The sequence below is a fragment of the Piliocolobus tephrosceles genome, chromosome 21 (assembly GCF_002776525.5).
Source record: "Piliocolobus tephrosceles isolate RC106 chromosome 21, ASM277652v3, whole genome shotgun sequence".
In the NCBI taxonomy this organism is placed as follows: Eukaryota; Metazoa; Chordata; class Mammalia; order Primates; family Cercopithecidae; genus Piliocolobus; species Piliocolobus tephrosceles.
This window is the reverse complement of record NC_045454.1, coordinates 4,097,261-4,123,006: the sequence shown is the minus strand read 5'-3', so window position 1 is coordinate 4,123,006 and position 25,746 is coordinate 4,097,261. Positions and strand designations below refer to the sequence as shown.

General features: G+C 47.0%; 2 protein-coding genes across 2 annotated transcripts in view; both read left to right on the top strand.

Annotated features, from left to right (window-relative positions):
* LOC111521128 (zinc finger protein 418) overlaps positions 1-14,593 on the top strand; it is a 37,376-nt gene extending 22,783 nt beyond the window's left edge. The window contains exon 5 of the mRNA XM_023184300.1: positions 13,742-14,593. The gene's annotated coding sequence lies outside the window, so the exon portion shown is untranslated. The remainder of the gene's footprint in view (positions 1-13,741) is intronic.
* LOC111521131 (zinc finger protein 814) lies at positions 1,420-18,469 on the top strand. The gene is given in 3 exon segments (XM_023184319.3): positions 1,420-1,677; positions 13,742-13,868; positions 15,568-18,469. Coding segments are annotated over 3 exon segments (2,730 nt in total). The 5' UTR covers positions 1,420-1,644; the 3' UTR covers positions 18,138-18,469.
* Positions 18,470-25,746: the final 7,277 nt, after the last annotated feature.

Here is a 25,746-nt window from a genome sequence, read left to right as displayed (position 1 = left end):
AGGAAAGGCAGGATGATCCTCTGCCCAGTAGAAAGATCTGCCATCTTTTATTTATTTATTTTTCCAAGATGGCGTCTTGCTCTGTTGCCCAGCTGGAGTGCAGGGGCACCATCTCAGCTTATCACAACCTCCGCCTCCCATGTTCAAGAGATTCTCCTGCCTCAGCCTCCTGAGTAGCTGCGATTACAGGCGCCCGCCACCACGCCCGGTTAATTTTTGTATTTTTAGTAGAGACGGGGTTTCACTATATTGGCCAGGCTGGTCTTGAACTCCTGACCTCAGGTGATCCACTCGCCTTGGCCTCCCAAAGTGCTGGGATTACAGGTATAAGCCGCCCGTACTCGGCCCTTGTTTTTATTTTTTAGAGGAGAGGTCTCATTCTGTTGCCCAGGCTGGAGTGCAGTGGCACAATCTCGGCTTACCGAAACTTTGAACTCCCGAGCTCAAGTGATCCTCCCTCCTCAGGTTCCCTAAATCTAACCCCAACCTTGGGTCAGTTGGGATCACAGGCCGCCCGACCACACCCCGCTAATATTTTTTTATTTTTTGTAGAGACAGGATTTTGCTTTGTTGCTCAGGCTAATCTCTAACTCCTGGCCTCAAATGATCCTTGTAACTTGGCCTCCCAAACTGGTGTGAAGGGGTGGCCTGCCCCTCCACACCTGTGGGGGTTTCTCGCTAGGTGGAACGAGAGACTTGAGAAAAGAAATAAAGACACAGAGACAAAGTATAGAGAAAGAAAAGCGGGGCCCCAGGGGACCAGTGCTGTGCTTTCAGAGGACCCACACTGGCACTGGTCTCTGAGTTCCCTCAGTATTTATTGCCAAAAAGATAAGGGAGTAAATTAGCAGTAAGATGTTCCATTTTCCCAGGATCGGGCAGGAGACAGATGTTTTTCTTTTACTGAGATTTAAGGGAATGGTACTGACCTTCAACCACAAGCAGGCTTTAAACATTTGCCTAACAAAGCACATTCCTTACAGCCCCAAATCCTTTCAACCTTAATTAGCACAGCAATGTTTCTAGCAAGGACAAGATTGGGGGTAGAGTCACAGATTAACAGCATCTCAAATACAGAGCCAAATGGAGTCTCTTAAACTTACGTCTATCTATAATAACACAGTAACAGGCTAACCTCTCTTTTCCCCACACTGGTGGAATTACAGGCGGGAGCCACCGTACCACTTAGGAGGCACCTCTTAAGAGTACTCCTGAGGTGGAGTTGGGCTTTTCCTGCAGAAGGGCTTCTGGGAAGCGCGCCCTTTATTCGCCTTCTTACCTAGGGAACTACATTACCCAGGAAACTCCGCGTCAAATGACAGCGTGGACAGGCCATGAGGGCTGAGGATAAAGGCGTTTCCTGTGTGCACGTGACAATGGGTCTGGACTTCCGGCGCCCTCTAGTGGCGGCCATTTTGGTTGGTGTTGGGTTTATTTGTGGGAGAGGCTAGTCAGCGCTAGGTCGGACTACGGTGACTGAACCCAGAAGGCGGAGAGCAGTTGTGTGCGCTGCACGAGGCGACTCTGGAGCTCTGTGACGGTGCCCAGTGTGTCCCACTCCTGGGCCAGGATAGGGACCGCCATACCCATATCTCCTGGCTGGTCGCTCTCTCCTCTGGACCCTGCTTAAAACCGAGTGGTTCCATGGCGGCGGCGGCCACGTGGCTCTCAGCTCAGGTAATTGTGGTGCCCTCAGGTCACCTCATCGTCGTCCAAAAGCAGCGAGGTGGTAGCGCCTGCTAACGGTTCTGCAGCCCGGACGCCGGGGTCGGGACACTGAGGCGCTCGCGGGAGGGGCCCCATTTCTGACACCCGTGGGATGCGGTGGGGAGACCTGCAGGCATGGGGACTGGCGCAGGCACAGGCCTGGAGGTGAACTGAGCCGGAATAATGGAATCTGGGGTCGACAGGTGCATATTGGGAGCAAATTATGAGGCGGAGCTCCTCCTGGAAGAGTAAGCAGGCTGGGGGCATGCACTCGTCTTGAGGACGCTAGAAGCCATGGAGAGTTTCGAAGAAAGGAGGGATGTGTAGAGCATTGCAAGGGTAGAGATCATCAGGTCCACCATGTTTGTGTCTTCCCACAGTGTCAGGTGTTAACTGTTGTTATTTGAGTTAGCAAAAGTCATGAGCTAAATGGAGTTCGAAGGAGGCAATTCTCTTTAGTGATTCCAGTTCAGTTGGTAGTCGGCCATGGGCACAGAGGCTCAAGACACTCAAGTCAGTCAATGTAGCAAACCATACACAATAGTATACTTAACATATAAGTGTTATAGGTTAAACATTCCACAACGAACAAAGTAATGTTTAGCATCAAGAGGAAAAAGATACAGGAGCAAACGTTATGGAACCAGTTTAGAGGGAGCAAAGAAGACAAAAGGCATCCTGGTCTGGGCCAGTTGGTGGGCGATTGGCCTGCAGTCTTACAAGGAAGCATCTTTAAGGTGGCAGAGTCTTAGGCAGCAGATGCTGAGTTTTTATTATGAGTGGCTGTCAGGACGGCCCTTTTGAGCTGCTGAAGCCCTAATCTTTTATAGTTTACAGAATCCTCTGGGGAGAACTGATAGTGGAAGAGTTTGCTTGTTTGTGACCTTAGCTGGTTAGATGCGGTCTTTATTTTTTATTTTATTTTATTTTCTTGAGACGGAGTTTCACTCTTGTTGCCCAGGCAGGAGTGCAATGCCGCGATCTTGCCTCACCGCAATCTCCGCCTCCCAGGTTCAAGTGATTCTCCTGCCACAGCCTCCCGAGTAGCTGGAATTACAGGCATGAGTCACCACACCCGGCTAATTTTCTGTGTGTTTAGTAGAGACAGAGTTTCTCCATGTTGGTCAGGCTGGTCTCAAACTCCCGACCTCAGGTCATCCGCCGGCCTCGGCCTCCCATCGTGCTGGGATTACAGGCATGAGCCACCGCGCCCAGCTTATTTTATTTATTTATTTATTTTATTTTTTGAGACAGAGTCTCAGTCTGTCGCCCAGGCTGGAGTCCAGTGGCATGATCTCGGCTCACTGCAACCTCCGCCTCCCGGGTTCAAAGTGTAAAGGTAAACTGAGGCTGGAGCCGAACCGGGAACGAACAAACAAGGCCATTGGCAGTGAGAATAGCCTTTTATTAGGGCTTGCGGGCGAGGTTCCTCGGTCCAAAGGCGTGGGCTGAGGAAGTCTCGCTGAGGGAGGAAGGTAGGGGCTTCTTATAGCCTGAGAGGGAGGGAAGCTGGTTGTGCAAACAGGGCCTGGGGGGTCTTGAAACTACTAGGGCAGGAGTTGAGTAAGGGTCATGAGGAAGGGGTCTTTGGAAACTGTTAACCGAAACTGCTGTTTACGAACTTGTGGAATGCAGGTGAGCTGCAGGTCATGGGGGAGTGTGGTTGCTCAGCCGTAACTCTGAGACATGTAAGTCTGGGGTGTGTACAACGGTGAAGGCAGTCTTTAACAAAAGGCCTGCTACGCCGGGTAATGCCGCCATGTTGGGTCTAGATTCCTGCCTAACACAAGGGATTCTCCTGCTTCAGCCTCGTGCGTCCATGTGAAGAGACCACCAAACAGGCTTTGTGTGAGCAATAAAGCTTTTTAATTACTTGGTTGCAGGTGGGCTGATTCTGAAAAGAGAGTGAGCGAAGGGAGATAAGGGTGGGGCCGTTTTACAGGATTTGGGTAGGTAAAGGAAAATTCTAGTCAAAGATGGGTTCTCTGGCGGGCAGGAGTGGGAGTCACAAGGTGCTCAATGGGGGAGCTTTTTGAGCCAGGAAAAGGAATTGCACAAGATAATGTCGTGGCTAAAGGCAAGAACTGGCCATTTTCACTTCTTTTGTGGTGGAATGTCATCAGTTAAGGCAGGGCAGGGCATTTGCACTTCTTTTGTGATTCTTCAGTTACTTCAGGCCATCTGGGAGTATATGTGCAAGTCACAGGGGATGTGATGGCTTGGCTTGGGCTCAGGGGCCTCCCACCAGTAGCTGGGATTACAGGAATCCACAATCACACCCGGCTAATGTTTTGTATTTTTAGTGAAGACGGGGTTTCAGCATGTTGCCTAGGCTGGTTTTGAACCACTAGCCTTGACCTCCAAAAGTGCGGGGATTACAGGCGGGAGCCACTGCGCCTGACCATCTTTATTTTTTTGTTTATTAAACAAAGCATCTTACCCTTGATGGCAGAGTGCCCTGTGAAATACAAATTGTCTTTTTCTGAGATGGAGTTAGTTATGTCAGGTGTGCTCTATACAAAGGACAGGATCAAAATCTGGATTTTAAAGGTTTTCCAAAGGCCAATCAAAGGAAGAACAGAGTGGAGAGAGGTGATGAGCACCTTGGGTCCCTGGGAGGTTGAATCTTTGTTGTAGATCACATAGGTGGTAGAGATGACATTTTATATTGAGGCACGCAGGTCAGACAAGCAGTCTGAGGTCACCTGACTCCAGCGCCAAGAAGGGGTACCTGGAGGTCTGAGCTTATCACATCTTATCAGGGACACATTCCTGTCATGTCTGCTGCTCCTCCAGGCACTCGTGGGTAGAGGAGCATTTAAGGAACTCAGAAAAGGAAGTGGAGAGTGTTCCATTCCTTCCCTGGTCCTGACCCTGACCCATATACTCTAGCTTATGGTGTCGTGGGACTCTTTTTTATAATTTTAAAAATATTTTATTTATTTATTTTTATTTTTATTTTTTTTGAGACGGAGTCTCGCTCTGTCCCCCAGGCTGGAGTGCAGTGGCCGGATCTCAGCTCACTGCAAGCTCCGCCCCCCGGGTTCCCGCCATTCTCCTGCCTCAGCCTCCCGAGTAGCTGGGACTACAGGCGCCGCCACCTCGCCCGGCTAGTTTTTTGTATTTTTTTTTAGTAGAGATGGCGTTTCACTGGGTTAGCCAGGATGGTCTCGATCTCCTGACCTCGTGATCTGCCCATCTAGGCCTCCCAAAGTGCTGGGATTACAGGCTTGAGCCACCGTGCCCGGCCCTCTTTTCTTAAATTTTAAATTTTTCTGGGTATATAGTAGGTGTATGTATTTACAAGTTACATGAGGTATTTTGATAACACGCATGCAGTGTGTAATAACATTACTAGGGTTAATGGTGTATCCATCATCTCAAGCATTTATCCTTTGTGTTTCAAACAATTCAGTTAAACTCTTTTTGTTATTTAAAAATGTACAGTTAGGTTATTTTTACCGTAGTCACCCTGTTGTGCTACCAGATACTAGATCTTATTCTCTTTATTTTTATTTTTATTTTTGAGACAGAGTCTTACTCTGTTGCCCAGGCTGTAGTGCAGTGGCATGATCTTGGCTCACTGCAACCTCCGCTGCCCAGATTCAAGGATTCTCCTGCCTCGGCCTCCCGAGTAGCTGGGATTACAGGCGCCTGCCATCAGGCCTGGCTAATTTTTGTAGTTTATAGTAGAGACGGGGTTTCACCATGCTGGTCAGGCTGGTTTTGAACTCCTGACCTCGGGATCCACCTGCCTCAGCCTCCCAAAGGGCTGAGATTACAGGTGTGAGCCACCGCCGCGCCCTCACATGTTCTTTCTTTCTTTTTGTTTTTGAGACAGAGTCCCTCTCTGTCACCCAGGCTGGAATGCAGTGCTGCAGTCTTGGCTCACTGCAACCTCCGCCTCCCAGGTTCAAGCGATTCTCATGTCTCAGGCTCCTGAGTAGCTGGGACTAAACATGTGTGCCACCAAGCCCAGGTAATTTTTTGTATTTTTAGGAGAGATGGGATTTCACTGAGTTAGCCAGGATTGTCTCAATCTCCTGACCTCGTGATCCACCGGACTCGTCCTCCCAAAGTGCTGGGATTACAGATGTGAGCCATCACATCTGGCCCACATTTCCTTTCATTTGTTGATGAACACTGAGGTTGCTTCCAGGTCTTAGCTGCTATGAACAGTGCTGCAGCAAGCACGGGAGTGCAGATACCTCTGTGACATACTGGATTCCTTTTGGGTTTATACCCAGCAGTGGGATTGCTGGATTATATGGTAGCTTACTGTTTAGTTTTTTCAGGAACCCCCAAACTGTTCTCCATAGCGGTGGTACTAATTTCCATTCCCACCAACAGTGTACGAGAAGTCCTTTTTCTTCACATCCTCACCAGCATTTGTTATTGCCTGTCTTTTGGATATAAATAAGCCATTTTAACGGGGTGAGATGATGTGCATTTTCTTATGACTAGTGATGTGATGTTGAGCACCTCTTTTTTTTTTTTTTGAGACAGAGTCTTGCTCTGTCGCCCAGGCTAGAGTGCAGTGGCCGGATCTCAGCTCACTGCAAGCTCCGCCTCCTGGGTTCACGCCATTCTCCTGCCTCAGCCTCCCGAGTAGTAGGCCCCCACCACCTCGCCCGGCTAGTTTTTTTTGTGTGTTTTTAGTAAAGACGGGGTTTCACCGTGTTAGCCAGGATGGTCTCGATCTCCTGACCTCGTGATCCGCCTGTCTCGGCCTCCCAAAGTGCTGGGATTACAGGCTTGAGCCACTGCGCCCGGCCACAGAGCACCTCTTCCTATACTTGTTTGTATGTCGCTGTCTTTCGTTTGTGTTTTCAAGACAGGATCTTGCTCTGTCACCCAGGCTGGAGTGCTATAGTGTGATGATGGCTCACTGCAACTTTGACCGCCTGGGCTCAGGCAATCCTCCTATCTCAGCCTCCCAAGTGGCAGGGACCACAGCCATGTGCCACCTTGCCTTGGCTAGTTTTTAAACTTTTTTGTAGAGATGGGGGTCTCATTGGTTAAACAGGGTGGTTACGAACTGCTAGGCTCAAGCGATCTTCCTGCCTCAGTCTCCCAAACTGCTATGATTATAGCTGGGAGCCACTGCTCCTGGCTGTATATCTTTTGAGAAATGTCTATTCAGATTTTTAAATGGAATTATTAAGAGTTTTTCCTATAGAGTTGTTTGAAGTCTTTACATATTCTGGTAATTAATCCCTTTGCGGATGGGTAGTTTGCAGATATTTTCTCCCATTCTATGGGTTATCTCTTCACTTTGTTGATTCTTTGCTGTGCAGAAGCTTTTTAGCTTGATCTGATGCCATTAGTCCATTTTTGCTTTGGTTGCCTGTGCTTGAAAGGTATTACTCAAGAAGTCTTTGTCAGCCAGGCTCGGTGACTCATACCTGTAATCCCAGCACTTTGGGAGGCCAAGGTGGGCGGATCACCTGAGGTCAGGAGTTTGAGACCAGCCTGAGCAACATGGGGAAACCCCATCTCTACTAAAAATACAAAAATTAGCTGGGTGTGGTGGTATGTGCCTGTAATCGCAGTTCCTCAGAGGCTGAGGCGGGAGAATCGCTTGAATCTGGGAGATGGAGGTTGCAGTGAGCCAAGATTATGCCATAGCACTCCAGCCTGGGTGACAGAGGGAGAATTCATCTCAAAAAAAGAGAAGTCTTTGCCCACTTCAGTGTTTTTTTTTTTTTTTTTTTTTTTTTGTAGTAGTTTCAGGGTTTGAGGTCTTAGATTTAAGTCTTAAAAATCCATTTTGATTTGATTATTTTTTTTTTTTTGAGACAGGGTCTCCCTTTGTCACCCAGGCTGGAGTGCAGTGGTGAGATCTCGGCTCACTGCAATCTCTGCCTCTTGGGTTCAAGCGATTCTCCTGCCTCAGCCTCCCTAGTAGCTGGGACTACAGGTGCGCACTACCACGTCTGGCTAATTTTTGTATTTTTAGTAGAGATGGGGTTCCACCATGTTGGCCACGATGGTCTCGATCTCCTGACCTCGTGATCCGCCCACCTTGGCCTCCCAAAGTGCTGGGATTACAGGTGTGAGCCACTGCGCCTGGCCAGTTCTATTTAATTATTTTAATTTCTTTGCCAAATTTATCTGATAGAATTCTGAATTATTTCTCTGTTTTACTTGAGAAATTCCTCAAAATAGCCGTCTTGAATTATCTCTCTGAAAGGTCACATATCTCTGTTTCTCCAGGATTAGTGCTTGGTGCTTTCGTTTGTTTGGTGAGGTCATGTTTTCCTGAATGGTGTTGATGCTTGTAGATGTTCGTCATGTCTGGGCATTAAACAGTTAGGTGTTTATTGTAGTCTTCACAGTCTGGGCTCATTTGTTCCTGTCCTTCTTAGGAAGACTTTCCAGGTATTTGAACGGGCTTGGGTGTTGTGATCTAAGCGGGGTCTACTTTAGGGGGAAGCCCACGCTCTGTAATGCTGTGACTCTTGCAGACCCAGAGAGCTGTACCACCTTTGTGGTCTTGAATAAGATCTGAAAGAATTCCCTGGATTAACAGGTAGAGGCTCTTGTTGGGTCTTCCCTCACTTTCTCCTGGAGTCTCTCTGTCAGTGCTGAAGTGACTAAAACTGGGGTTGGGACAGAAGCACCCCTTAGCTACCACCACTGGGACTGTGCTAGGTGTGAACGGAAGCCAGCACAGCACTGGGTTTCACCCAAGGTTCCTGTAACCACTACATGGCTATCGTCTGTGTTTCCTCAAGGCCCTAGCCCTGTACAGTCAGCAGGTGGCAAAGCCAGACAGGCTATGTCCTTCTTCTCAGGACGGTGAGTTCCCCAGGCCTCAGGTTGATATAGAGAGATACCATCCATGAGCCTGGGATTGGAGTGAAAAACTTAGAAATCTACCTGGTGTTCCTTTGCACTGCAGCTGAGCTGGCACTCAAACTACAAGATACAGTCCTTCCCACTCTTCCCTCCCCTTTCCGTAGGCAGAGCAGCCTCACTCTGTGGCCACCACCAGCACAGGCCCACAGGGAGTGCTGTCAGACTACCACTGAGGTTCCGTTAAGGGCTAAGAGCTCTTCAGTCAGCTTGTGGTGAATGTTTCCTGGTCTGAGGCTCACTCTTCAAGACTCACCCAGGGCAGGTCCAGAAATGTCATCCATGAGCCAAGGCCTGGAATCAGGCACCCCAGGAGGCTTCTTGGTGCTTTATCCCTCTGTGGTTGAGCTGGTAACTGAGGTGCCAGAAAGTCCCCTTTACTTTCTGCTCTGTTATTCTCAAGCAGGTGGGGTCTCTGACCATAACCATCACAGCTAGCAGTGTGCTGTGTTACATCTGAAGCTGGCATGTCTCATAGTCTCACCAAGTGCCATCACGTACTACCTGGGCACTGCTGCTCGTTATTCAGGGGCCAAGGGTTGTTTAGTCAGAAGGTGATGGGTCCTCCCATGACTGAGTTCTTCCCTTCAAGGCAGCAGGTTCTGTTTTGGTCCAGAGTGTGTCTAGAAATATTGTCTGGGTGGGCCTGGAATGGGGCCTTACAACCTGCCCAGTGCCCTATCCTGTGGCTGAGGTGATACCCATAATGCAAGACAAAGTTATTTTTGCTCTTCCCTCTCCTCTCCTTGAGTGGAAGGAAGGAGCCATGTAGCCTGGGGTTGCGGGAGGGTGGCACACGCACGCCCTTAGCTACTCCAGCTGGTGTCTCAGGTTGTGCTCCCCCAACCCAACCAGGTCCACTGACCCGGAGCGCGGCTCAGCACAGGACATTCTAGGGGTTGCAGTCCTTGTGGTCTCGACTACCTTTCCAGTTTATTTAGGACTTCAGAGCCCTCCAGCCCACAGTGGCAAGGCTTGGCAGATCTCAAGTCCTGACCACTGGGGGGCGCCATTCCCCTCTGGTCGATAGGCTCACTCCCTGGGAAGGCATCCTTTGAGTTCAGCCCAGTTTTGCTTTCTGCTATGACAGGGAAGCACTGATTTCCATGCAGCGTCTGACAGTGACTGCACTTCCCTTCCCAGGAGCACAGATTCTCCACAACAGGCAGCCACTGCTGGGGGATGGGGAGGGATGGCATTGGCAAGTCAAGACTCTACAGCCCCTTTTAGTGCCATTTCCCATAATACAAACTTAATTCCAGGTACCGTGAGTGCTCACTTGAGTTTTGGTTCTTACGAAGGTGATTTTTTTCTGTGTAGGTAGTTTTTAAATTTGGTGTTCTGGGCCGGGCATGGTGGCTCATGCCTGTAATCCTAGCACTTTGGGAAACTGAGGTGGGCAGATCACCCGAGGTCAGGAATTCGAGACCAGCCTGGCCAACATGGCAAAACCACATTTCTACTAAAAATACAAAAATTAGTCGGGTGTGGTGGCAGGCGCCTGTAACCCAGCTACTTGGGCGGCTGAGGCAGGGGAGGATTGCTTGAACCTGGGAGGCAGAGGTTGCAGTGAGCCAAGATCGTGCCACTGTACTCCAGCCACAGTGACAGAGCAAGACTCTATCAAAAAAAAAAAAATGGTGTTCTGTTAAGGTTATGATGGATGCTGCTTTCTTTTCTCCCATCCTGCTCTGTTGTACCTCTGGAACTCAGTGCTTTCTACTGGGAACACTAGAGAAACCCTAAACCCTGAGCCCTAAGTCCGTAACACAGGTTGTACGGAGGTATTCCCATTTCAGTGACACGGTGTAAACACTTAGAAGGTCAAGCCTGGATTTGGTAGCAGTATGTGAAATGCTTAGAGATAAAACTGATCAGAGTGGGGAGGTGATGTTACTTCAGTTACGTCTGGGTCCACGTTGGAGAACAGAGCTTGGCGTTAAGGGAGGAGGAAGGAAGACAGTGTTGAGGCTCATTCTGTCATCCAGGTGAGGCTTAATGGACAATCCTTGGCCAAGGAGATGTCGCTGGAATTGTGATTTACATTTGGCAAAGGAGCAGCCTGATTTTCTAATGTGGTCGTTAAGGACATGCAAGAGGGTTTCGGGCATGACCCTGGGGTTTTTTTGTTTTTGTTTTTAGATGGAGTCTTGCTCTGTCACCCAGGCTGGAGTGCAGAGGCACTATCTCAGCTCACTGCAACCTGTGCCTCCCGGGTTCGAGCACTTCTCCCTCAGCCTCCTGAGTAGCAGGGACTACAGGCACACGCCATCACACCCAGCTGATTTTTGTAATTTTAGTAGAGACGGGGTTTCGCCATATTGGCCAGGCTGGTCTCGAACTCCTGACCTCAGGTGATCCATCTGCCTCAGCCTTCCAAAGTGCTAGGATTACAGGCTAGAGCCACTGTGCCTGGTAACTCTAGGGTTTTTGGTCTTAGAAGCAGCAGTGATAAAAGCTGTATCAGCTGAGATGAGCAAGTTGGGATTAGACATAATATTCATTGGGGATATAAGGAGGGTTGTTTTCACCATGCTAAGAGCCTGAGATGCTTCAAAGACCAGTAAGTAGTGGCGGCAAGTGAGTAATGTCCACATAGGTTGCGATATCTGGGAAGGAATTGATATCGGAGACATCCAATATATGATAGCTAATATGTGGACTAAGGTGAGTTACCCATGGGTCCCGTTTTGGAGGGTACACTTCAGAATAAGGTAGTGAACGTTTCAGGGGGCCAGAAAGGAATGGTTGGAGGCTGAGGACTGGATGTTTTGCCTGGGTCCTTGGGTGACATGATTGTCACACACAGGAGAGGGAGCTAAGTGACAATGTCGGGTATATCAGATGGCATAGCTTGTCATGGCACGGACTTCCATGGAGATAATAGACATGAGATGCAGGCAGAAGTACAGGAGTAATTGAGCGAAACGTCATCATTGCCGAGGGGTTGGCAAGAGAAGCACAGAAGTGGAATAGGGTCATGAATAGCTGATGCCACACGTGGTTCTGTGTTGCTGTGGAACCGTGCAAGGAGGCCTTCATAGAATTACTTGAGACCACCACTCCTTTTAGGATCCAATAGAATTGCAATTCTGTGGTAATAGTGGATCGGTTTGAATGGGCCATACACACTCTGGGTGGTGTCAGCCACGATGTGTAAGGCCAAAAACGAAGGCCCAGTGTGATTTGCCACCTGGATGCCTGGTGATACTGGTACGATCACAAATGGCCTGAGTGCAAGTTTCTTTCCCATTTAACTATCTTTTTATATATTTTAAAATTTTTTTCTCTTGTGTATGTTTTGTGTGTGTGTGTGTGTGTGTGTGTAGAAACAGGGTCTTGGCCATGTTGTCCAGGCTGGTCTTGAACTCCTGGGATCAAGCAGTCCTTCCACTTTGGCCTCCCAGAGTGCTGAGATTACAGGTGTGAGACTCCATGACTGGCCACTTCATGCTCTTAAGTAATGTATCTGAACGGGCGCAGTGGCTCACGCCTGTAATCCCAGCACTTTAGGAGGCTGAGGCGGGTGGATCGTTTTCCATCAGGAGTTTGAAACCAGCCTGCCCAATATGGTGAAACGCCATCTCTATTAAAAATACAGAAATTAGCTGGGCATGTTGGTACACGCCTGTAATCCCAGCTACTGAGGTGCTGAGACAGGAGAATTGCTTGAATCCAGGAGGCGGAGGTTGCAGTGAGCCAAGATTGCACCACTGCACTCCAGCCTGGGTGACAGAGCGAGACTCCTGTCACAAAAAAAAAAGAAAAAAATAGGTAATGTGTCCGAGCCTCTGAAGCCTTTCCATTAGTGGGACCAGGCAGAGTTCAAGTCAATGGCATCCTCCTGAGGGAATCAGGCCATTATACTCTCTTCATCTTACAAAGCTTGCATGCCATGGCCATGGTTGCTCTCTCTTATCTACAATGTAACCCCCATGTGGCTCTCCGTGGTGAGTGGTGTCCCTCTTATCAGGCTGTTAATATATTTGATTTTTTTTTTTTTTTGAGACAGAGTTTTGCTCTTGTTGCCCAGACTGGAGTGCAATGGGGCAATCTCGGCTCACTACAACCTCTGCCTCCCAGGTTCAAGCGATTCTCCTGCCTCAGCATCCCGAGTAGCTGGGATCACAGGTGCCCGACACCACGCTCTGCTAATTTTTTGTATTTTTAGTAGACTGAGGTTTCACATTGTTGGCCAGGCTGGTCTCAAACTCCTGACCTCAGGCGATCCACCCGGCTCAGCCTCCCAAAACGCTGGGATTACAAATGTGAGCCACTGCACCTGGCTCAATACATTTGATTTGTAAATTGCTCTTGATGACATCTGTAGAATATCAGATGTCATTTGTTTTACCAACATTATAATCCTAGGGGGAGATTTTAACCCACCCTAGTTGAAGAAAAAGGAGGGAATTAAGATACTTTAAGCTGGTTGGGCACTGTGCTAATGGCTGTAGTCTTAGTACTTTGGGAGGCCAAGATGGGCAGATCATGAGGTCAGGAGTCCGAGACCAGCCTGGCCAACATAGTGAAATCCTATCACTACAAAAAATACAAAAATTAGCCAGGTGTGGTAGTACACACCTGTAATCCCAGCTGTTCGGGAGACTGAGGCAGGATAATTGCTTGAACCCAGGAGGTGGAGGTTGCAGTGAGCCAAGATCGTGCCACTACACTTAAGCCTGGCAACAGAGTGAGACTCTATCTCAAACAAACAAACAAAAATATATACTTTAAGTTGTTTAAAGGCCAGAGAGAGGCCAGTGGTGTGTGACAGTGACTGGGGATGGACATGGATATGTACCTGGAAGTCTAAAGAATGATGTGCATTCAGAGAGGGTATGTCTGATGTGCTGAAGGTGCCACATTGGGCTCTCCGTGACCTCGGCCATATGGGGGAAGTGCCTGTCAGGAGGGGGTGGACTCTTACGTCACAGCCACCGCACAGATACCTACTTGTTCAACTAATTATTGTTGGTGGCTGTACCCCATGACCTGTGGGCCTAGCTTCTCCAGTGGCACCTGGAGGAGGTCATGGAGTCAGGGCTTTATTGAAAGCATACCAGGAACCTCCTCCTTGAGAGGAGGATGTGTGAGAGTAGATGTGTGGGAGAGAGGGATTGTGGTACCTCAGCATAGGGGCTGTTTGTAGTTTCATCTGTCAACATCGTAACAGGGCACAGTGACTTTTGAAGACGTGGCTGTGAAATTTACCCGGGAGGAATGGAATCTCCTTAGTGAGGCTCAGAGATGCCTGTACCGTGATGTGACCCTGGAGAACCTGGCACTTATATCCTCCCTGGGTAAGTTGCTCACACTCACCCTGTGACCCCAGCTAGTCTCTGTTTTCCCCCCTCTTTCCCCATTGGCAAGACTTTCTCATGTCAGGAGCGTGGACACAGCTTCCTGCTTCAGTTCTGTGGGTAGGTTCTTGGTTGGTAGGACTGAGGTGTCCATACTGCTCTGCTCCTTTCTTGGAGCAGCCCCAACACCTGCTTTACTGCAGGCTCCCAGGGAGGGATTCATAGTCAGAAGACCACCTTGTTAGTCCTGTGGATGTTTGGGTGTCCTTGTCCAGATTTCAGGTTCCTGTGTACCCAGAGTCTACTTCCTTTCTCTAGCTGCTGTTTTCTTATGCCTTCCTGTGGTGGGAATTGCCTTCACAGACCACATCACTGCCTACATAGACCAGAGGCTGTTCTTGTAAGACCTTGTTTAGAAAGTCTCCTTGAAATACTCAGTTTTTTTCTCTCGTGGGCTTTCATGGGCTGAGTTGTTCTGAGACAATGTTGGCTGTTCCCTTGTTCTGTCTTTCCCTTAGTCTGTACGTTATTCATTTCCCATGTACTTGATCATCATTGTGATGGGATGCACAGTCCTCCCTGCTCCAGAAGATGCAAATGAATTCAGCCTCAGCATAATGGGCTCAGAAGGAATGAGTCCCTCAGGACTGGCACCCTGGGCTGGTCGAGGTGGCTCATGCCTGTAATCCCAGCACTTTGGGAGGCCCAGGCAGGTGGATCATGAGGTCAGGCGTTCAAGACCAGCCTGGCCAAGATGGTGAAACCCTGTCTCTACTAAAAATAGAAAAATTAGTTGAGCGTGATGGCACGTGCCTGTAATCCCAACTACTTGGGAGGCTGAGGCAGAGAATTGCTTGAACCCGGGATGCAGAGGTTGTGGTGAGCCCAGATAGCATCACTGCACTCCAGCCTGGGTGACAGAGTGAGACTCTATCTCAAAAAAAAAAAAAAAAAAAAAAAAAAGAGTGTTATCCTGGAGGAGGTCATGAGGTCATGGAGTCAGGGCTTTATTGAAAGCATACCAGCAACGTATTCTATTTTAGTAGTATTTTTGTGGCAAGAGAAGTAGGCACACATAATTTGTCTTTTCTTCCTCATTCTTGAGAGCTTCACACTTGTCACTTGTCTACCTTATCACTTCTACTCTTCTTTTAACCCTTGACCTACTTGTACATGAACTCATACCCTAATATCCATTCTCCTGTCTAATCTTCACATCTCTGGACCCCACATCTCATCCGTTTTACTTAAGTCGCCATCTACAGTGTTTTGCAGTATTCGAATAGAGATTTGTGTTAGCAAATATATATACTTTGTTACAAACTGTCCTCCAGCAGTAGCTGCTGTGTTGTGCTCCTGTTTTCCTTGGCCTAGACAAATCCCTCTCTACAGCACTCACATGTCATGAGGACGTAAAGTTCTGCAGATGAGTGGTTTGCAGATGCAGGAATTGTAGACCCTGCCTTTACTCCCTGTGTTACATACATGGCTGTGTCCTTTACGTTATGAGGCCTCCTACATTCTGTGACCTTTAGAGTCCAGCAATAATAAATAGCACCATCTTCCACCTGAAGCCAACGTACTGTTCCTCCAAGTGTTTCCTTGGAGTAATTCCTCAGTTTGTCAGATACACTTGTGGGTGGTCTGTGCCTTCCCAGCAGAGTTAACATGCACTTCACCAGCATTTTCTTGCTTTCAGGTTGTTGGTGTGGAGTGGAAAATGAGGCACCTTCTAAGCAGAGTATTTATATACAAAGAGAGACTCAGGTCAGGATTCCTATGGCAGGTGTGTCTCCCAAGAAGGCCCACCCCTGTGAGATGTGCGGCCCTATCTTAGGAGACATTCTGCAGGTGGGAGATCATCAGGGAACACATCCCAAGCAGAAACTGCACAGGTGTGAGGCCTGGGGGAACAAATTGTATGACAGTGGAAACTTTCATCAACACCAGAATGAGTACATTGGAGAGAAACCCTACAGAGGCAGTGTTGAGGAAGCGTTGTTTGTGAAGAGGTGTAAGTTTTGTGTGTCAGGGGAGTCATCTGTCTTCAGTCAGAGTGGGAAGGACTTTTTGCCCATTTCAGCATTACTCCAGCAGGAGGCCACTCACACTGGGGAGAAGTCAAACAGCAAAACTGAGTGTGAGTCTCCCTTTCAGTGGGTGGGAGCTCACTATAGCCATGGACAATCCATGAAACATTTTAGCACCAAATATGTACTCAGTCAGCATGAGAGACTTCTCCCTAGAGAAGAGTATTATGTGTGCTGTGAATGTGGGAAATCCTTTAGCAAATATGATAGCTCCAGTAATCATCAGAGAATTCACACTGAAAAAAAACATGAATGTGGAGAATGTGGGAAATCCTTTAGTCAAAAAAGAAGCCTCATTCAACATCAGCGATTTCACACTGGAGAAAAACGTTATGAGTGTGAAGAGTGTGGGAAATCTTTTAGTTCAGAAGGATATCTTAGGAGCCATCAACGAGTTCACGCTGGAGAAAGACCTTACGAGTGTGGAGAATGTGTGAAATCTTTCAGTCATAAGCGCAGTCTTATTCACCATCAGCGAGTTCATACTGGAGAAAGACCTTATCAGTGTGGAGAATGTGGGAAATCTTTCAGTCAAAAGGGCAACCTCACTCTACACCAGCAAGTTCACAGTGGAGAAAGACCTTATCAGTGTGGAGAATGTGGGAAATCTTTCAGTCATAAGCGCAGTCTTGTTCACCATCAGCGAGTTCACAGTAGAGAAGGACCTTATCAGTGTGGAGAATGTGGGAAATCTTTCAGTCAAAAGGGCAACCTCGCTCTACACCAGCAAGTTCACAGTGGAGAAAGACCTTATCAGTGTGGAGAATGTGGGAAATCTTTCAGTCATAAGCGCAGTCTTGTTCACCATCAGCGAGTTCACAGTGGAGAAAGACCTTATCAGTGTGGAGAATGTGGGAAATCTTTCAGTCAAAAGAGCAACCTCGTTCTACACCAGCGAGTTCACACTGGAGCAAGACCTTATCAGTGTGGAGAATGTGGGAAATCTTTTAGTTCGAAAGGACACCTTAGGAACCATCACCACATTCACACTGGAGACAGACTTTATGAGTGTGGAGAGTGTGGGAAATCTTTTAGTCATAAAGGCACCCTCATTCTACATCAGCGAGTTCACCCTAGAGAATGACCTTATGGGTGTGGAGAATGTGGGAAATCTTTTAGTTCAAACGGGCACCTTAGGAGCCATCAGCGTGTTCATACTGGAGAAAGACCTTACGAGTGTGGAGAATGTGGGAAATCTTTTAGTCATAAGCGCAGCCTTGTTCACCATCAGCGCATTCACACTGGAGAAAGACCTTACAAGTGTGGAGAATGTGGGAAATCTTTTATTGAAAAAGGACACCTTAGGAGTCATCAGCGAGTTCACACTACAGAAAGACCTTTTAAGTGTGGGGAATGTGGGAAATGTTTTAGTCACAAGGGTAACCTCGTTTTACACCAGCATGGCCATACAGGAGGAAGGCCTTATGTGTGTAGTTAATGTGGAAAATTATTTAAGAAGGCTCGCCTTCTTGCACACCAGAGAATTCACAATGGAGAAAAGCCATATGCTTGTGAAGCTTGTCAGAAATTTTTTAGGCACAAGTACCAACTCATTGCACATCAGAGAGTTCACACTGGAGAAAGGCCTTATGAATGCAATGATTGTGGAAAATCATTTACCCACAGCTCTACATTCCATGTTAATAAGCGAATTCACACTGGAGAAAAGCCTTATGAGTGCAGTGAATGTGGAAAATCTTTTGCTGAAAGCTCCAGTCTCACTAAACACAAGAGAGTTCACACTGGAGAAAAGCCTTATAAATGTGAGAAATGTGGGAAATTATTTAACAAGAAGTCTCACTTGTACACCAGAAAGTTCACACTGGAGAAAAGTCATATGAGTGTGAGGACTGTCAGAAAGTTTTTAGCAAGAAGGACCACCTCATTGCACATCAGAGAGTTCACACTGGAGAAAAACCATATGAATGCAATGATTGTGGGAAATCATTTACCCACACTGCATTCCGTGTTCATCAGAGAGTTCACACTGCTCACACCACCTTATGAGTGCAGTGAATGTGGGAAATATTTTGCTGGAAGCTCCTGTCTCACTAAACAAAGAAGAGTTCACACTGGAGAAAAGCCTTATGGGTGCAGTGAATGTGGGGAGAAATTTAGCCAAAGCTTTTCACTTTTTCATCATCAGAGAGTTCACAAGAGAAAGGCCTTAGTTGTGTAGTGAATGTGGGAAATTCTTTGCCAAAACTTTCAGTCTCGTTAAACACAGGAGAGTTCTTGTGATTGCAGCAAACGTGGAAAAAAGTTGCCTGAAGGTCTTCTCTCTTTGAACATCAGAGTTCACACTAGACAAATGAAATACATTTGGGCGATTTTGTAGCCACACCTCTGTGCTCCTTTAACATCAGAGAGTTAATACTGGATCAGGGCCTTACCAGTGTGACAAATGTGAGATATTTATGTAGAAATCTAGCTTCATAATACACAGGAGACTTCCCACTGCAGAAACGCTTTCTGAATGTAATGAATGCAAGAAAGGCTTCAGCCTTTTTTTTTTTGAGATGGAGTCTCACTCTGTCACCCAGGCTGGAGTGCAGTGGTGTGTGGTCTAGGCTCACTGCAAGCTCTGCCCCCTGGGTTCACACCCTTCTCCTGCCTCAGCCTCCCGAGTAAGTGGGACTACAGATGCCCGCCACCACGCCCAGCTAATATTTTGTATTTTCAGTAGAGACAGGGTTTCACTGTCCTAGCCAGGATGGTCTCGATCTCTTGACCTCGTGATCCGCCCACCTCGACCTCCCAAAGTGCTGGGATTACAGGAATAAGCCACTACGCCCAGCCCAGCCTTCAGCCTTCTTATTAGAGCCTCAAACATTGACATGAGAAAAACACAATAGATGTATATGGAATGTTATTTCTTTTTCAATGTAACATTCGAGGAGCTCCTTTGAGGTTACCACCTGCCTAGATTGAATGTCATTTATTGAGAATCTGCAAAAGTTCCAAGCATGGGGCAGCTACAGTGCATTTTTCACTCTACCCAGGTGCCTTGCTAGATTTTTGTTTGAGATAGGGTGTCACTCTGTCGCTCAGGATGGAGTGCAGTAATGTGTTCACATTTCACTGCACCCTTGATCTCCTGGACTTAAGTGATTCGCTTGCCTCAGCCTCCTGAGTAGCTGAAACCACAGGCATGCACCACCATGCTCCACTAATTCTTTTGGAGTTTTGGAGAGACAGGGTCTCACCATGTTGCCCAGGCTGGTCTTAAACTTCTGGACTCAAGCGATCCTTCTACCTTGGCCTCCAAACATGCTGGGATTACAGGTGTGAGTTAATGTGCCTCACTTTTTTTTTTTTTTTAAACTTTTAATTCCTGATCTAGTCACAGAAGGATTTGTTGAGTAGCTTCAGCACTTCTTCCTTTGTCATTTTTTTCTGTCTGATAAGTCGTGCCATGGACCTTACCCATTTTTGTCCAAGAGGCCTCTTATGTTGACTTGAAAAGATGAACTGTGTCTTTCAGAGATCTTGTGGGTATCACATAAATCTTGACAAATTTTCTACCCTCCAAGTCATGATCCTAAGGACAGCTTGCCTCCCATTTCTCTGGTTTGTGCTATTATGAAGGCCTTATTGTTTCAGCCGTCTTCAATCTTGAGGGTGGTTGTCACTATATGCGTGGTTCAGAAACAAGTAGGTCCTGTTACCGCGAAGGGGGTCACAGCTTTTGTTGGCATAGCTAAACTCTTTGTGGCTCATGGGACAGTATGAATGCAGAACATAGCTTTCTCCACTTGTGGACTGCTCTGCATAGCTGCCAGAGGCCTCCAAAGAAGGCCTTCAGGGCTTTGTGGTCTTTATCTGTAGCATGGATACTAAAATTTGTGGACTCATAGATCAGCTGGGTACAGGGCATTTTTTGTGACAATTTCTGGTGTTTTTTGAACAAGACACAATTCTCACTTTTACGAGGTATATTGCATTGTACTTGGTACTGCTGAGGGAAGTTTGTTCCCCAGCTCTTGCAATGCAGACACATGCCTTGATATCCAGAATTCTCCTGGTTCAGCCTCCCGTGTAGCTGGGACTGGAAGCATGTGCCACTATGCCCAGCCAAATTTTGTATTTTTAGTAGAAACGGAGTTTTGCCATGTTCGCCAGGCCGATCTCGGACTCCTAACCTCAGGTGATCTGCCTGCCTCAGCCTCCAAAAGTGGTGGGATTACAGGTGTGAGCCACTGCTCCCAGTCTGAAGTATATTTTAAAGCAGTGATGTTATGTTATAAATGAGATTCAGTAAAGTATGCATATTTAAGCTGTAGTATATGATAAATTTGGAGTTTCATATAAGCCCATGAAACCACTGACACAGTAGTCACAATAATGAATTTAACACTTTTATATTTACCTGGAACCTTTTTTTAAAGTCTTTCTTTCTGTTCTCCAGACGATCAATGATTTACTTTGCTGTATAGTAAAGTACTTTCCGTTTTCTGGAATTTTAGATGACTGATGTAATAAAGTGTTTCCTTGTATAATCCCTGGGTGCTCTCTTGTATCTTTTTTTTTGTTTTTTAGTGACCTATATATATATATTTATTTTGTTGGAGACAGAATCTTGCTCTGTGCCCAGCCTGGAGTGCAGTGGTGCGATCTTGGCTCACTGCAAGCTCCGCCTCCCGAGTTCCCGCCATTCTCCTGCCCCGGCCTCCGGAGCAGCTGAGACTACAGGCGCCTGCCACCACGCCCGGCTAATTTTTTTGTATTTTTAGTAGAGACGGGCTTTCATCGTGTTAGCCAGGATGGTCTCAATCTCTTGACCTCATGATCCACCTGCCTCGGCCTCCCAAAGTGCTGGGATTACAGGCGTGAGCCACCGCACCAGACCCAAAATGTATTTATTTAATATTAATCACAAGGCCTCCACCAAGGCTTAAATTAAAAGACAAAAGAAAAATTAGTACCAAAGTTCAAGATACAGAGTTCTATACAGAAATCACAGAAAGGGCAGACCATCTTAGGAAAAATTAAAAAAACACAAGGATAGGCTGGGCAGCCTGGGTCAGAGCTCCTGGCTGGTGACCTCCTTTGAGTAGCTTTCTTACAGGTACTTGCTTATTTTTATTTTTTTTGAGACGGAGTTTCACTCTTGTTGTCCAGGCTGGAGTGCAATAGTGAGATCTCAGCTCACCGTAACGTCCACCTAGCGGGTTGACGCGATTCTCCTGCCTCAGCCTCCCAAGTAGCTGGAATTACAGGCACATGCCACCACGCTTGGCCAATTTTTAATTTTTTAAAATAGAGATGAGGTTTCTCCATGTTTGTCAGGCCTTGGACTCTATCTACCTCAGGTGATCCACCCACCTTGGCCTCCCAAAGTGCTGGGATTAGTTGCGAACCATCGCGCCTGGCCCTTGCAGGTACTTCTTAAAGCTGTGGGGTTTTCCCAGAGCTTGGTAGCATGTGTGTTCAAAGGGCTATTAACGTTGGGTTCTTGCAGGCACTGGATAGAGAGCAGGATGGTCCTGATATCATCCAGGGCAGACCACTTCTCCTTCAGGATTTCCAGGGACAGTGACCCTGGGTGTCCATGTTAGGGCGGTAGCAGGGTGTGAGGAACTTCACCATGGGTGCATCGTAAGGGTGGGTAGTCACTGAGGAAGTCTAGCAAGAGTTTATGCCTCAGGTCTTCATATACTGCGCCAGCTGCTCTCCATGGATGGTCTCCATTTGATAAGGCTTTCAGGGCATGCAGAAATTCTTTGGTCACTAGGCATTGTGAGGGTCACCAGCTCCTGTTGTCCCAGGCAGTGCTTCTGCTGGGCTCAGCTCCTTTATGGGTGGTGGCAACACTGACAGCGACTGGGTCAAAGTTTTGGGAGGCTACCTGGGTGGCCAGAACTCAGAAAATGTGACTGCATCTGTGATCATCATGTTTATTTTCAAATCTTTATTTATTTTGAGATGGAGTCTTGCCCTTGTCACCCAGGCTGGAGTGCAGTGACGTGATCTTGGCTCACCACAACCTCTGCCTCCTGGGTTCAAGCCATTTTCTTGCTTCAGCCTCCGGAGTAGCTGGTATCACAGGCATTTGCCACCACACCCGGCTACGTTTTTATATTTTCAGTAGAGACAGGGTTTTTCCCTGTTGGTCAGGCTGGTCTTGAACTTCCAACCTCAGGTGATCCACCCACCTTGGCTTCCCAAAGTGCTGGGTTACAGGCATGAGCCACCGCACCTGGCTTAAAAATATTACAGGCCGGGTGCAGTGGCTCTGGCCAACACGGTGAAACCCCGTCTCTACTAAAAATACAAAAATAAGCTGGGCTTTTAGTGGCACGTACCTGTAATCCCAGCTACTTGGGAGGCTGAGGCAAGAGAATCGAACCCGGGAGACGGAGGTTGTGGTGAGCCAAGATCACGCCATTGCACTCCAGCCTGGGTGACAAAGTGAGACTCCATCTAAAAAAAAAAAAAAAAAAAAAATATTTTTAAGTTCTCAGTCAACTTTAACTGAATAGTTAGTGGTCAGTTTTGTAATCACAGTGACATTCTTGCAAACAAATATAACGTGTGGCATCTTTGATACACTGGATAGTTAAAAATTATTTTAAAGTTTTGCCTAATATTTTGTGATTTATCTCAATGTAATCTGTGTAGTGAAATTTATAGATGACGTCTTACCTTTTTTTTTTTTCCTGAGACAGAGTCTCGCTCTGTTGCCCAGGCTGGAGTGCAGTGGCGCAATCCCAGCTCACTGCAAGCTCCGCCTCCCGGGTTCATGCCATTCTCCTGCCTCAGCCTCCCGAGTAGCTGGGACTACAGGCGCCACCACCTCGCCCGGCTAGTTTTTTGTATATTTTAGTAGAGACGGGGTTTCACCGTGTTAGCCAGGATGGTCTTGATCTCCTGACCTCGTGATCCGCCCGTCTCAGCCTCCCAAAGTGCTGGGATTACAGGCTTGAGCCACTGCGCCCGGCCTCCTTTTTTTTTTTTTTTTAAAGATGAGAGTCTAGCTCTGTTGCCCAGGCTGGAGGGCATGATGTCAGCTTACTGCAATCTTCGCCTCGTGCATTCAAGCGATTCTCGTGCCTCAGCCTCCCGAACAGCTGGGATTACAGGTGCACAACACCACGTCTGGCTAATTTTTGGATTTTTAGTAGAGATGGTGTTTCACGGTGTTGGCCTGACTGGTCTCGAACTCCTGTCCTCAAGTGATCCACCTGTCTCGGCCTCCCAAAGTGCTGGGATTACAGGCATGAACCACTGCGCCCATCCTAAATAACTACTTTTATGTTTCACATTTTAAGTAATTTGTGTCATTTCCATCTTGGGTTGTTGCTTTTTTGTTTGTTTTTTGAGACGAAGTCTCGCTCTGTCACCCAGGCTGGAATGCAGTGGCATGATCTTGGCTCACTGCAAACTCTGCCTCCTGGGTTCATGCCATTCTCCTGCCTCAGCCTCCCGAGTAGCTGGGACTACAGGCTAATTTTTTTGTATTTTTAGTAGAGACGGGGTTTCACAGTGTTAGCCAGGATGGTCTCGATCTCCTGACCTCATGATCTGCCCACCTCGGCCTCCCAAAGTGCTGGGATTACGGGTGTGAGCCACCGTGCCCGGCCGGGTTGCCGCTTTTAATGTGCTTTGGTTTTAATTTTATGTAGAAAAGTAAAATGGTTTTCTCTCTTTAAATTTAATGCTTGCTTTTAATGACTTGTGCACCCCAATTTATTAAGAAAATAAACCATTTAAAAAATAATCTTGAGTTGGGCATAGTAGTTTATTTCTGTAATCTCAGCACATTGGGAGGCAGAGGCAGGCTGCTGACTTGAGCCCAGGAGATTGAGACCACCATGGGCAACATGGGACAACACTGTGTCCACAAAAAATGCAAAAGTTAGCCGGGCAGGGTGCCTGCCTGGAGTCCCAGCTACCCAGGAGGCTGAGGTGGCAGGATTACTTGAACCCTGGGGGTAGCTGAGGCTGCAGTGAGCCATGATCATGCCACTGCATTCCAGCCTGGGCAGAAGAGCAAGATTCTGTCTCCAAAAATAAAATAAAAAGTATGTGTGTGTGTATAAACATATATATACACACACACATGTATATATAATGCCTTTGTGTAGACACGTACATATACACATGTATATATAATGCCTTTGTATGTGTAGACTTGATTTAATTTTCAATTTTCATGTGAAGCATAAATTGAGCAGTTTTTCTATCTCAATTTTTAATCTGTTTTAACATTGTATTACACTATTTTCTCTCCAAATTGATAAGCAACATACACCCCTCAGACATGGAATTTCAAACAGGAAAGATGTATGAATCTTTTGTACAAACATATTCTGACATATATTTAAGTCACATACAAGCAGGAAGATTAACTTCATAAGAGAATTAGCAAAAGTTGTATTAATTCAAGACAAGAGCCTGCAGAGCCTAAAATTGCTTAGTACTGTTTTTGCCTATATAAACTGTAGTTTTGCCTATATAAACTGTAGTTTATGGATAAAATAAAGGATTTTTTTTTTTTTTTTTTTTTTTTGAGGCAGGACTCGCTCTGTTGCCCAGGCTACAGTGCGATGGCACCATCTCAGCTGACTGCAACCTCCATTTTCCAGGAAGGCTCTTTAATTCCCCCAATTATAAAGGTTTTGTGCGAACATAATTTGGTGTAATAAAAAAAAATTTACACGAGACAGACACTCGTCAGTGCGTACGGTCATAATTTGAACAAGCCCTTTTAAACTTCTAGATATCATTGAAACTCCTATGTTGATTAAAAATGATCAAATATTTTTCCAGTGAGAAGGATGAAAAATACTAGTGAGAATGAAGTATCACTATTTCATATACGTGCCTATATGTGCTTACATATGCTTACATACAGCACATGCTGTAATACAAGGTGACATTTAGGGGTTGAGACTGTTAACATCTGATTGTACCTTGGTGTTTGTAACTTACAATCTTTTATTCACATTTCTCAAGTGCCATGTCTTTAGGTGCCTATACATCATGCTATCATAGAATTTCTAGGGATAAGCCGGGTATGGTGGCAGACACCTGTAATCCCAGCACTTTAGAAGGCCGAGGAGGGTGGATCACGAGGTCAGGAGTTTGATACCAGCCTGGCTAACATAGTGAAAGCTCATCTCTACTAAAAATACAAAAATTAGCTGGGCGTAGTGGCGGGAACCAATTGGCACAGCTACTCAGGAGGCTGAGGCAAGAGAATCACTTGAACCTGGGAGGCAGAGGTTGCAGTGAGCCGAGACCACGCCATTGCACTTCAGCCTGGGTGACAGACTGTAGCTCAAAAAAAAGAAAGTGTAAAGGTAAACTGAGGCTGGAGCCAAACCGGGAACGAAGACACAAGGCCATTGGCAGTGAGAATAGCCTTTCATTAGGGCTTGCGGGCGAGGTTCCTGGGTCCAAAGGCGTGGGCTGAGGAAGTCGCGCTGAGGGAGGAAGGTAGGGGCTTTCTGTAGCCTGAGAGGGAGGGAAGCTGGTTGTGCAAACAGGGCCTGGGGGGGTCTTGAAACTACTAGGGCAGGAGATGAGTAAGGGTCATGGGGAAGGGGTCTTTGGAAACTGTTAACCGAAACTGCTGTTACGAACTTGTGGAATGCAGGGGAGCTGCAGGTCATGGGGGAGTGTGGTTGCCCAGCTGGAAGTCTGATGCCTGTAAGTCTGTGGGTGTGTGCAGGGGTGAAGGGAGTCTTTAACAAAAGGCCTGCTACTCCGCGTAACACCGCCATGTTGGGTTTAGATTCCTGCCTAACATTCAGACCTCTTTCTAATAAGAAAATGGGGCGATA